This window comes from Sardina pilchardus, chromosome 11 (genome assembly GCF_963854185.1).
Source record: "Sardina pilchardus chromosome 11, fSarPil1.1, whole genome shotgun sequence".
Lineage (NCBI taxonomy): Eukaryota > Metazoa > Chordata > Actinopteri > Clupeiformes > Clupeidae > Sardina > Sardina pilchardus.
Window position 1 is genome coordinate 23,919,319 of NC_085004.1, and position 14,195 is coordinate 23,933,513.

The window sequence follows — 14,195 nt, forward strand, 5'->3', positions numbered from 1 at the left end:
CACCTTAGAGGTAATGTACACATGATTTTGTCACCTCGTAACAACACGTGAGTTCATTCATAATTCAAATTATGCATTACTGTAAATATTCACATCTTCTACAATATCGCACTCCAAAGGGCGATGACTTTTGACATGCTGTTGCTTTTTATCTACAACGAAGTAAAACAGAGGATATTCTAACTGTCCACTGGACAGCTGACACATAAAGGATGCTGTTATTCAATTCTGAAAGAAGAGCGATTTAGTTGAAATCATAAAAACAATCTTACCTGTGACGTTGCATTGTAAGGATAGCCAAACTGCGAGAAAGACATAGCTGCTTCTTTTGTTACCATCAGCAATATTCTTCTCCTCTGATCGATTGTAACCAAATCTACTTCAAATCCACCTTCTTGCACACCATTTCCACGCACGGCCTTTCGCTCAATAATAGATGATTGCACTTAAGAGGGAGAACTGAGGCTGTTTACAGCTGCCCAGAGTTTTATATGTATGAATAATCCCCCCAAGGAAAAGCTAAGAAAATAAAATTAAGCTTAATCAAGTACAAAAATTGTTGTTGTCTAACAGCTGAAGAAAGCTTAAAGGATAACGTAAGACTTGGAAGATATGGACTCTGCTTGTGCTATTATTTGTGGCTCTATAGTTCTTTAGCATTCATCCATGCAAGGGTATCAGTGTGACGTCACTGTAATCCCGGAACGGCAGGACAGCAAGGATAGAGTAATGTCTTTGCCAATCACATCTTACATCGCTTTTTCTTAAGGTGTGCTTCGCATTCTCGTGTCCTTTTAACTCAGTGCAATAGCTTTTGCTGTAGCTCAGAGGCAGAGTATGAAGTGTTCTTTGTTCACAGCTAGCACATTGGTGAAAGTGTACATTAATCACAACACTGATAGCATACATACATCTGAGTTGACGTGATGCATCTACACTGATAGAAATCACAAGTGCGTAATATTTGGAAAGCAATACAGCGGTTCTGTTGTGCGCAATTACAATACACAGTTGAATAAAAGCAATTCCAGTTTTGTTCCATTTATATACATTATTATATTTTGATATGGTTTGTCAGTCTATAATCTTTTAGGATTCTGTCATTGCTTACTTCAGCAAACTATCAGGCTAAATATAAACACTATGTCATTCATAAACGGTATGCATCCTCACAGAAGTAGATAAACGAAGAGGTTTTAAACACACCTTAAGAGCCCTTTGTATATAAATAGGCCTACTTTATTAAAACAATATTTTTTAAATAACTACTGATTGCATTGGCGGTTAATACAACTGTGAAGTCATGCATCTCATTTTGTGTGTCCTCTGTTCGCTTCTATTTGTCCGACGAAAGGTCCATCCAGAAGTTAATGATGATGATGTTCCCATCTCTCTCGATTAGAGTGAGAAACAGTCCCTGTAGGGATGGATGTAACGGGTTTGGCAGGTCAATAGACGAGTGATTGATGTTTGTCTCGGGACCTACGTGACCATTACGAGTAATGCGCAATTGTATCAATTAACAAATGGATCTGCCCTTGTTTAACCACTAAGTTACATTGTGAAAATATGCCTTTGAGGTGAAATTCGAAGAGCTAGAGTGAGGGGGGGAGAAACTAACTGGAAGCAGCCCTCTCACATCTAATTATACACCAGTGGAAAGAGGCAACGAGAATTGCATTTTAATTGAACGATGCGCAGTTGAAAGAGGAGAAAGAAATAACGTGTGTTGCTGTTGAATAAACATTGGGAGAAGAAAATGAAGTTTAGTAAGAGTCAGATCTGAGCCACAATTTCTCTCTCTCTCTCTCTCTCTCTCTCTCTCTCTCTCCCTCTCTCTATCCACGTCTGTCTTTTCTAATCTGCACTGGATGAATGTCTTTTTAAAGCAATTACTATTTTCTTTATTTTGATCAGAACATACGCGCACATTTAATAGAAACACATCATCCACTATCACGCGACAATGGCACCGGCGATGATAAACCAATTCGTAGCCTGTCACCCCACAGCGCCTTGTGACGGAGTTTGATCCCCTCTCTTCTGGATTTCATCATTTCCAAGGATAATGCTCCATGAGAAGAATATTTCATTGCCATGTACTTAAAAGGGATGTGTGCCGAGTCCCCGGAGATCTCTCTGCGATTACGGGCTTTTTCTTCGAGTGGCGCCAGAGAGCTACGGGAAAAGACTGGAACCCCGCTGAAAATACACACCACAAAGAGCCCATAGACCGATCTACAATGACAGCGTGGTTGCTCATTAAAACTTTATGGTGGCTAGGGGCATGGTCATTCTAATCCAGTGGCATGTTGACACGAAGTTAGCACTGGTAAGACGCCTAATCGGTCATATTACACAGAAATGGATAGAGAAATCCTTCCTCAGTCTGAGACCAGGGGCATGGCTCACATGACCGTTTCTAACATTTTCCAAAAAGAAGATGAGAAATTCAATATTTCAACCTGATTCAGCTGTGCAACCAAGGTGGCATAGGTGTATCAGTTGTAAAATATTATATTAATGGCCTACATAGAAAGCAACTGCGTACCTAGGTCATTTATGTTATATTGTGATATATTTCATTTAATACTGTGAAAGCAAAGCACCAGCATGCTATGCTCCCTCTATTTCTTTTAGGTTATTCAAGTTATAGGCCTACAGTATACACATGCTGCCTAGCAGTTCAAGCAAATAGACATAAATGTTAAAGGTTTGACACAATTAAAAGTGTCTCAGTAAAATAAATTATAATGCCCATAAAGCCATGCTATCATGTTTTGTGTATAGTGCACCAAGGCTTGGGCCTCTCACAAGGGCATACGTGATGGCCCAAGAGCATATGGACAAACTCATGCATAATGTATGGGCCGCAGTCACAGAGGATCTCCGCGAATGAAACCCAGATCAACACTAATTGTAATGGCAAACCTCACGGGCTGCAACCTTCCCGTCTCTTCGTTCATTTCTATCTCCAACTAAATGTCCTCTGATGTGTGTTGTTTTACTGCTAACTCATGTCTGACCATTTTTTGGCATTTTTCATAGAAACCAGGGGCTTCACTAGCACTGAAACTTTACCGGGGCACCGGCCCCCCACCTACCATCACTCAAATCACACTTGTTTGTTCTTGAATGGCTACCGCACACATAGAGGGTACTGGGCTATGCATTGTGTTACTGTATGTGAACTTCCTCTCTCTTGCCACTTACTCAGCCATTTCTGCTGCTTAAACTGAAACAACTACCTGATGCTACAGGTAAAAATAGAGAATGATCTCTGTAATTATCTTAACATGCCAATACCATACATTATGTGCATTCTCATCATGTTTTTTTTTGGCACAAATGTGAATATTTGATATGCAAATAAAAACAAAGCCCAATCACGTCAACTATAGATGAACTTATAGTGTCTACAAATTGATATAGCCAAATCATTCAGCCATACATTTGCCAGATCTGCAGTCAGGTTAGCTACAGTATATAGTTTGTTTCTCACTGACGACCACCAAGTCTTACCTGTCTCATCTGTTTTTATTGCTTACCTGTCTTTGCTACTTACAAATAACTTTCTGATGTCCATAGGGGTAAACAGTGTTTGAAATAATCATAGGAATCCATATCAATGATAAGTTGATTTACTAATTTCTTCTTTACCAAAAAGACTAGCCTGCAATGTTGGTCAACTACAGTATAGGCAGTTTTACTAGAGAGCAGAAGAGTGGCGCAAGAACACAGCCTACTAGTCAGTTGATATGCAGATCAAAGAAAGGTTTAGATAGAGGGGATACTATGGGGAAATATTAAAGCAGATGACAAGGCCACCATAAAATACCCCCCTCTTCCCCCAACAATCAGAGGGCTATTACCATTCCATAATCCTGATTCTTGTTTTAAGCGTCAATTAGCTGATCGCTACATGTGCACACCAATTTGCAGTGCCCAAATATACACTCCTAGACATTTACCATATTGTAACGTGAATATTGGCGTACATTTCAAAGACTCAAGCAAAAACAGCCTATTAAGTCCACTGAAACAATTACATCATAAATAAATAAAGTCTTATTGATATTATTTTGCTGTTGATTACTTAGACTTCACAGCTGTAGTTGAGGATTCTCAGTTATGCGTTGGCAGACAAATAACTTGTTCCAAAAGTAGTCATGTATTCATATCAGTGAAGCTACTGCATTTGTAATATGCAGTCTTACAAAATTCAAAGGAGATATTTGTTAAGATTAAAGCTGAATGCTGTTGTATTCTTTTGTAGGTGTAAAGCAGATTGTCAATGTTACCTTTTGTTTTAGGCGCTCATGGTGGGCAAATGTTCTCTGTGCTTTGGTGTCAGTGTCACCCTCTGGTGTGTGTGTGTGTGTGTGTGTGTGTGTGTGTGTGTGTTTATGTGTGTGTGGGTCTTCCTCTGTTCCGTTAGCCTTACGTCAGGATTATCCGGTCGCCTCGGTGCCACAAGCGCTGAAAGGTTAAATCAACACGCGCCGGCACTTTCTCATTTCATACATCTCTCATGCTGATTTAATGAATTTCACAAAGCTTTGCTGGTTTTCATAAGAAAGATCAGGGCTTTTTATGAAATAATGATAAGAGCTGACAGAAGGAGAGAGAGAGAGACAGGGGAGGGGAAGAGCAGATATGTTGAGGTGTGCAATCTCATTAGGCTGGAGTGATATATCCCAATGAATCTGCAAGCACTTGTGATCCCGAATTATTACCCCGACTTCTCTCTGGGAGAAGGTTTTAATACTGCTAAATTACCCAAAATTGAAAGAAAGTAATAAATATTCTAATGAGAGGTGGTCAAATGATTATGAAATGTGGCCACCTCCGACACCCAGTTAAGCCCAAAACAAACTCTCGCAAAGAGTCTTGAAATAAATTGACCACGCTGTGGGAAAGCATAAATTCTTCATCAGCCGGCGGAACTTTGGGAGTCTCCATGGTAATGGTGTAATTACAGTATATATATGGTTATATCCTATACGTGCATGCATACATCTCTCATGCTCTCAAAGGACTCAGAATAGTTTCAAAAGGACATGACTGTGATCAGTCACCACTCTCACGTTCCCTCACTCATTAGCTCTATGGTGGTAATGTAATTCTTAGGTCTTGTTATCACAGATTGGCAGTTTGACTTTTATGTCACGGCAAGCTGTTTACATATCCATGTCCAGAGAGTAAACATATAAATAACAGCAGCATGGGAAGCTTGGGTTGTTTATAGCCCAAACATGCCATGCTATGGCTACCCATGAGAACAGACTAGCTCTGTCTCACCCTGGCCTGCTGGAGAGGCTCTTGGCAGTACTTGAGCGCCGCGGTGCAGAAACAATTCGGCCCCCACATTGAGCTAAAAAAGGACGGCCCATTTGTGCAAACGCGTTCTGTTTTTTGAAGTTGCGTCTGATTCTCATAAGGAGCGATCACATTAAGCTACTGTCCTCCAGGTAGGAAGTCTTACGTTAAAAAAAAAATGTGGCACCCACCATGTTCTGGCTGTCTCCATTGACTTGTATTGCTCGGATGACAAATTGGATTGCATGCTGAGTGTAAACTGTTATAGGGAAATGTGTGTCGTGGTGCAGGTATTACTGGGGTGTGCCGTGTAATGCCTTAATGAGTCACACATTGCTGGGGTGTAGCGGCGGTGCTCTCGGGGCGCCCGTGGGACTGCATGGAAGTTAGCTGAGCAGGCGCGGGCCTCAGGAGGCCACACTGTAAAGCTATCATCAGTGGTGGTGTCAGGGATTTGTAGCTTGTCACAGAGACACACACTCACACAGAGAGAGGAGGAGAGAGATTGAGAGGGAGAGAGAGAGAGAGAGAAAGAGAAAGAGAGAGAGAGGGCTGGCAGTGAGTCTGGGAAATAACTGCTTATAGAGGGTTTTTCTGTTTGTCTCTCAGTGTGTGTGTGTGTGTGTGTGTGTGTGTGTGTGTGTGTGTGTGTGTGTGAGTAAGTGAGAGAGAGAGAGATAGAGAGAGAGAGAGTTTTCAGGGGAATTCTGCCTCCTGGGAACATGTGCACACTTCTGCCTTCTTGCCTCGTCTGGTTTTTCATTTCTCTGCTTAAATATAGAAATTATAAGTGTGTGTGTGTGTGTGTGTGTATGCATGCACATGTGCCAGAGAGAGAGAGAGATTAGACAGACAGTGAAAATGTGTGGTCTCATTGTGGATGCTAACTGGTCCAAGGTTTGAGTTGTCCCTGGAGGCTGCTCTCAGGGTCCCTACAGTTATCCGTCTCACTAGCCAAGTTAAAAGGCACATCAGCAAAGAAATCCTCTTTTGTTGCCAGTTTAATTATGTAAATAACTTCAGATGAGACGCGACATGTATATGCAAGACATACAGTATCAAACCAAATAAAATGTAAGGGGGAGAAATACACTAAAGAAGTCCAGTTACAGTGTGTTTGTTGTGTGAAATGGAATGGTATTCATTTATATTTTATTAGCCATAATGAATTCATTTTTGTATTGTATGATCTCATAGCCATTGTTAATTGTGGGTGGGCCCCTGCTGTAGAGCGTCTGAGTCTTTTGTTTTATTCCAATCAGATGGAGATCCACATACAGTATCTTTGTGTACTGTATATATATCTATATATCTATAGATATAAATCTATATCTATATCTATATATGTGTGTGTGTGTGTGTGTGTGTGTGTGTGTGAGAGAGAGAGAGAGAGTGAGAGAGAGATTGATAAAGAGAAAGAGAGGGAGAGAGAGCAAGAGAGCATCTGCTACTGGTTGTGCTCTGGTAAGTGAAAAATAGTGCCAATACAAATAGCCACACTTGATGTTTGTTTGCATAAACTGTTTTGAAAGGCTTCACCGAATCATGTTTTTCCTTGTGGGGCAGGGGGCAAGCAGGAAGGAATAATCCTCACCAAACTGACAGTGGAGTCTCTTTTTTCTCGCTGCGCATGAATTAATTTGATGAAGTTCACCAGTGGGTACTGACAGGAGGGTGCCCATGAATAGTTTTGGGGCGCTTGGTGTGGCTTTGGGTTATGACAACAAATGGTAGGGTAGGGGCTTACTTTCTGTTTTCGTTAAAATAGCGTAGACTGTAGAAACGTCAAACTCACTCTCGGCAAATGCACTTTCTCCACTGTTATGGTACTTCAAAGGAGACATTCCGCGTTCTGTGCCATGGAACGTGGGTCACGAAAAATGTGTCTAATTGAACAGCGAGGTCTTTTCCATCCTTTTTGATTTGGCCCCTCGGTGAAGGAAATGCCTTGGGAGGGAAATTCAAAAGTATGTAGGGCGGCGAATTAGGCTTGTGTTACATGTACGAAAAGAAAAAGAACACTCATTTGCCCTCCATTATCACACGCACATCTTTTTTTTTTGCTCCCGTCTTCATCCTGAGAATTTTTGGGAGGAAAAAAAAGAGGAAAGTGACCAATTGGTAGTCATGATCACTTAGCTGTGGTTATTCTGCAGCTTTACGAAAATCGACCTGAGCACTTTCATCTGCAGGTAAGTGTGCTGGCGTGACGGATAACGGGCTAAAAGCGGGGTCCTGTGTAAGCTCGCTGCAGATGCCCTGCAGACCAGGCTCGCCACAGCGGGATGAAAACGGCTTTTCCACCCATGACAGTTCAATTGGTGGAGGCCCCCTCTGTTCTTCATTTGCTGGGGCAGGCACTGGAGGGGTCTTTCCATGGTCGGGCCTCAAACGCAACCCAGATGCGTCTAAAAATATGCCCACCCCCACCCTCACCGCCACCGTCGCCACTCCCTCCGCACTCCCTAGCCTTGCACACATTTGTTTTCCTCCCCCGGTTCTCTCATCTCTTCACTTCCTACCAGAGAGCAAAGATCCCAATCATGCTTTTAGTTCTAGCTTCTCCGCTAAGACGATAGTCCGCCGTTGTGCATCTTGTCTGGGTTAAAACTCTTCTTGTATACCTCACCTGTTTCTGAGAGGCTTCACCCATCCCAGCCGGCTCCGCTTCTTAGGTGGTGGTGTGCATTACCTCCAACCTTTAGGATGAGCTAATCATCATGCTTGACTTGTTCTCTCCCATGGAGAAATGGCTGTAATAGCTGCCTTTGTGACATACATATCACTCTTCTCATATTGCTACTAGAATAGAAATAAGACAGACAGAAGAACAATCTTTTTTTTTTTCGCAGCTCAAGTCAGGAGGAAAAGTTGAAATGCTTTAGTCATCAGTTGGGGCGGTGGAGTGGATTGTGCAGTGAGAAAAAGACAGGTCTGCTTTAATTCCTACCAGAGCCACTGGCATTGCCCCCACCTAATGAAACCCAGCACTGGTGACACCGACACCCCTCCCTCTCTCCCTCCCTCCTTCTTGGCCGAGCGATGTCATGCAGCCACAGCGGTTCTGGTTGCAGTTGGGTTAGATTGCCACTCTGACATGGTGATTTTATTTCATTTTTATTTTCCATCCAAATCACATGTATTATGTACGACCATGGCCTGACCAAGGTTATTTCCCCCCCCCCCCTCAGAACCAGAGTCTGGATCTATAGCTGAAACAGTGGGGGCCAGCGAAGCCTGGGCCAACTTAAAAGCAGATGTTACAAAAGCCAGGGACATCAAAAAGCTCTTGTTAAACGTACAGGAGGTGAAATGAAATAGCTTTGATTGCCAAAGTTGCTGGTTATTGTAAACTAGTCCTGAATGCTCCTGCTAGAGTAGAGGCCCCCCCCGCCTGATCCCAGGCGCCCGGCGAAGACATCATCAGATTTCAAAACCGGCTACAGCTTCTCGTTGTTGCTGCTAATTTCTGATTTGCAGATTGTCAAGCTTACTTTGTAGACCGGAGGACCAGATCAAATCTCCACCGCATGTAAACTAATAAAAAAGCAAGGTCTAAAGGAGGGCGGGGGTTAATTTGGTGGTAGTCGTGGCTCTGCATGAAATGCAATACCGTGCTTTTAAACATATTTTGCCCTGGTATGCACCATGTTTTTTTTCTGTGAAGGATAAACGAACACTTGGTGCACATTTTGGCCATTTATCTTTAGTTTTGTAAGCTCAGGGCTTTGCTAAGGTCTTGGCTGGTGGTGGTGGCAGTGCTGTGTGTGTCTAGAGGGGAGGCAGGGGATGGGGGAATTCATCATGTGGCACACTACATTCCTTTAAAATATGGTGAATGAGAGTCCTTCAACACGTGTCATGTTTACCCTGAACATGGGAAAACAAACTGACAGAGAAGAAGTCATTGCAGGTTGTAAAACATCCATTTGAAAGGCAAGGGGGCTTAAATTCCAAGTGTCAAGTACAGCAGTGTCACCACAAGGTGTTGAAAGTAAATATATAGTGTTACCTTGAGCCTAACTAAACACAAAGTAAAGCATAAACTAAAAATAGTGAACATTTGCTGCAGACATGCTGCGGAGAGGCTCATTGCCAGAGTGGACCAACGGACGGACTGATTTTCCAAAAGTTTAATGGATGTACCATATAATGTTCTTCTCCAGAACTAGCGATCAGCCAGTGATCGCATCTTCCCCTGTGCTATTTATCTTTTACGGATGTTGCTCGTATCGAATGACTAAAGCAGCTTGAGAGACAACATTTAGGGACAAGTTACAGATAAAATACAGTAGCTGACGTTTTAGAACAGCACTGTGAGAGGTCCACTTCTTTGTCACAGGCTGAACAAAATGGGTTTATTTGAGGACTACAGTATGTCATTTTGTTGTCACTGTCGTAATTATGTAGCCTGGGTGTTCCCATCCTTTCATTCACGCTGCTAAGGCAGTCTGGAAACTAACACCCACATTTTCGCCTGATGTTGGCGACCAATCACAGAACAGGGGAGAAAGCAAGACCATGATGAGCTATGCACAAGACGCATTTGATAGACATCCGTGGCGCCCAATGAACGGATCTGGGCATTTTTTCAAATACGAGAAAATTAATGTCTGGTTGCCAGACCACGTCTCATTTGAGAAGTGCTAGGCGCTAGCCAGGCTAGTAATTATGTTAGTGTTTGATAGATTGTCTCAGGCCTCATCAGCATCACAAATCCTTGCAACATTGACACAGTTGCCAGTGCTTTACTGTATTACTCAGAGGCCAATGCAGACAATTGTATCATACAACCATTTTATAAATAGTACACTTGCTGAACATCAAACTTATTATGTTGTTATATCATAAATTATTCCAGTGCTTAGTTGTTGAGTTTGTTTAGATCGTTTTTTTTGTTGAGATGAGTCTGATTGATACTTTGAAATCAGAGAGTTTTTTGATTCCCTAATATTTGGATACGGAGATATATACATATACATTGTTTGTAATTGTTTGTAGTAATTAAAAGTTCAGGATGCTTTTTCTCAACCTCATGTGTTGTTCGTACTGTATGACTCTACATCGTGGAATGCAAAATCCGTTTGAAAGTCATCCTGTACATTTTGTCCTGAGGCTCTAGCTTCTGATCCCAGATAAATATAATAGCTTAGGCTCTAGTTATATCGGATGTAGCATGTTTTGACAAATCTAAAGAAGAAATAAAGATATCAGATATCAAAAAGTGTAGGGTTATTTGTTATGACTGCAGCTATTTGGAAATCTGTTTCTTTTCATCCTGCTAGGTTCAGAATATGTCAGGTGTATGGAGCCCCCAAAATCTGAAACGACTTATGTCAACTAAATACAGTTGTGCTCAAGTTTATGAACCCATGCTAAAGTTGACTAAAAAGAAGAATTTGCATTGGTTACTTACTCCATAAGATCATCTCTCAATGCAAATCAAACCAGCTCTTAGGCTAACTGAAATAAACCATGCCAATCTCTAGGTATGGTGAAGGGTATGTGATGATGTGCTGCTATTTTAATTCCAAAGGCCAAGGGAACCTTATGAGGATGCATAGTATCCTGGTTCCATGAAATAACTGGTCTTTACAGATAAAAATCTGCCTGCCTCTATGGGAATTTAATTTTGGGGCGTGTATACTTCTGCCCCCTGTATTTTAAGGAAGAACACCTATTAATTTACAATACATCATTCATTCACAAAGAAAATTGCTGTCCTTAAATGCTGAATTCTTCACAATTTTCCAAGGTATTAAGATCAATTTCTGAAAGAAAGATTTTCATTCTTCTTTTTAGTCAACTTTATCATGGGTATGTACAGGGTATGTAAACGTATGATCAGAGCTGTGTATACTGCACAACTTTTGTGTGTACTTTTCTTGGAGGGCTGTGCTTGAACTCTTATCTTGTTGTTTGGAGGACTGATGCACCACCTCAAACCCAATAGAACGATGTAGTATCCCATCCATTGAATATTTCACACCTTTCAGGCTTCAGAAATCTGAGAGTGCAAACTCTCAATCTTGTTTAATACATCAAAGCCCACCGCTAAATGAAGGGCTGGCTTAAAGTTTCATACCAGGGATGAACAAGGGAAGCAGAGTTTTTTTTAACTCAAGGAAAAGTAGAGGTGCACCGATACCACTTTTTTCAGACTAACTATACAGTATTTATACCAGTACTTCATAAAGCATCATTTTCATACAAATAACAATTACCATCCAAAAGCAATGCATTTTAAGAAAAGTTTTGTTTTCTTCAGATGCACTGTAAAATGAAATATCATTATTCCTATTATGATACCGGTATAATCTGTATATCCCTGAACAAAAGTAGCAAACTAAAGTTTGCCAGAAGTTTATTATGTTTCAAGAGGCCAGCGTTTAACTGATTGGAAGCCAACCCAAATTTCAGAACATTCACATGGTTCTCTCTGTCTCTGTTTGATCCCTGAGTGTGTCATCTTTCTGCCAGCCGTCATTCCTGAAATACCTCCCTGTCAGCCGTTCCAGTCAGGTACGTCAGCTGCACCTCCCGCAGGGCAGTCTCTGCCTCCCTCGGTCGCCAAAAACATTTTTGTCCTGATTGTCTAATTACACCTATCAATTACTCATGTCGACATTTTTATTACACGTCCAAGTGTACTAAATAAATCAAGAGTGAGGATGGGTAGTTTGTCTGCTGTGTTTTTCCCCATTTAGCGTGACATCATGTGAAGGATTTCTGTAATGTATTGGACCCCCTTTTTGTTTTAAGTGTTTATGTGGTCGACTGAATGGATTGGTTTGCCGTTTTCCTTGTCTGTTCCCTCGAATATGTAACTGACCCTGAGTATTCTGGCAGACCCTTTTTAAAAAAGTCAGTTGCTGTGGATTGTTGGCCGTAAGTAGGGTTTGGGGTAATTGGCTTAGCTGTTTTTTTGTGTGATTTAGATTTTCAAAGGGATAACTGCAGGGCTAAACCTCAAACATCACTCAGAGTTAAAAATGTTTTTTAGAATCGTGCCAAATGTTTTAACAGAGGATTAGGCACAGAGACGACCTCTCATGGGCTTCCATGTGCTCCTGTATTCTTCGTCCAGGTAGTACCCTAAACGCAAGGGTGAGACAAAGGTATAGTATGTGTTGCCCAGCAGGGACGTACTGAAACCCCCCCACTCCACCCTCCCCACCACCTCTTCTTTGGGCTTCAAGGTCTTCACCCTGGGCTTATCACTTCACACGCAGGACTGTCGCTTCCTGGAACCCCGTTCCCTTCAACCACCCCCCTCTCCAGCATCACCCACCCCCCCCCCCCCCCCCCCTTACGGTCCCCATCATGCTTCCTGGGGCTGTCTGTACTCCGGTCAGGTCGGTGTTAAAACCGGGGTCAGATAGCGAGGCGCAGCGATAACCCCTCCCAAGTGCTGCTCCGCGAGCTGACATGAAGCAGATGTCCCGGTGACCCTCTCTCCTTGGGAACAGGACATGCGGCACAGGGCCTGCTTTTGTGTGTGTGTGTGTGTGTGTGTGTGTGTGTGTGTGTGTGTGTGTGTGTGGTGGCGGCAGCGGCAAACCAAAGGAGTGAGTGTGAAAAAGGCATAATTACAGATCAATTTTAGTCAAAAAGGTACAAGCAGAGATTTCTGGATGTCAAATGGAGAGTTGCCTGAAAGATGACTGGACGCTGTTATGGGGGGAAAAAAGTCTGTGAGTCTGATTCAGTTCTCTGTTCTGGACATGATTAAATTAGTCTTCTCACTTACATGGGATCAAGGTCTTGATCAGTTGAATGTTCTATGGATGCTATACCTTTTACCCTTTTAACACATATGTAGGTGCCATGCACATATGCACACACACATACCCATCTATACACACGGCTTCTGAAGTGCAGGTTGAGAGGAGTGTATGCATGTGTGTGTGTGTGTGTGTGTGAGAACGTGTGTTATGTGTGAGGGGGGTGCTTTTGGCTGCGACCTCATTACCATTCAAGCCCAGTGGTGAGAAGAGGAGGCGCTCAACTTTCCCAATGCAGGTCACCGTCATCTCCAGGAGACGTGGACAGAGGGCAGTCGCCCCCCGACCCCCGCTTCCTCCTGGGAGATAGGGGAGCTCTGCTTTCTGTCAGGGTGTCCTCTGCTCCTCAGCCCAGGGGGCCTGCCGATGTGGGAACCCAGCGCTTGAAAGCGAGCCTGGGGAAGGGCTTGGGTGGGGGTGAGGGAATGGGGGGGATAACATTAAATAAACCTGAGGGAAGAAGAGAACTTCTCTCACTCCTCTCTTCTCTGCACTCGTCTCCTCCTCCTCCTCCTCTCCACTTCTCTCATTGCCGGTCGATAGCGTTAATTGGCCCGCTCCGTCAACGGAACATTGATTGTGGCCACTAATAAAAGAGCTATTGATTGGCACTTTGTTTAACATTGGCCTGCGCCGTGCCGTGCTGCCCTCTCATGCTATCCTGACAGCAACCTTTTCCTGTTTCCAGCATTTCTTAATGTCATAAATTAGCTTGGTCGATTAGGGGGGGATTTTTTTGTATGTCTTATTCTCTTTTCCATTTTTCAGTAGCTTTGAGAAGATGATTCTAAAATGTGGTTTAGAGGGCTCTTTACAATGATAAATGTAGTCCTGATGTTGCCAGACCTAGTAACAAACGCACTTAGAGCAACAGTGTACACGCCTCCAATCGCTGCAGGTGATGGTGCCTGAGACCAAACTATTTTCCGTACCTCTGCCAGCAGCACTGGTATTAATGGATATGTTAAGAAATAAAAATAACTCTTACTGTATTTTAATACTTAATTTGCTTGTCCCTTTGTATGAGCAGTTTGATATCAGTTTCCACCCACTAATATTGTTATATACAGTAGGTATATACTGTACCGTACA

At 42.6% G+C, this 14,195-nt stretch overlaps 1 protein-coding gene across 1 annotated transcript in view; it reads right to left on the bottom strand.

The window, feature by feature from the left end:
• The window catches only part of irx6a (iroquois homeobox 6a), a 4,837-nt gene extending 4,520 nt beyond the window's left edge, over positions 1 to 317 (bottom strand). The window contains exon 1 of the mRNA XM_062549670.1: positions 273 to 317. Within this exon, the coding sequence (XP_062405654.1) occupies positions 273 to 317 (45 nt within the window). The remainder of the gene's footprint in view (positions 1 to 272) is intronic.
• Positions 318 to 14,195: the final 13,878 nt, after the last annotated feature.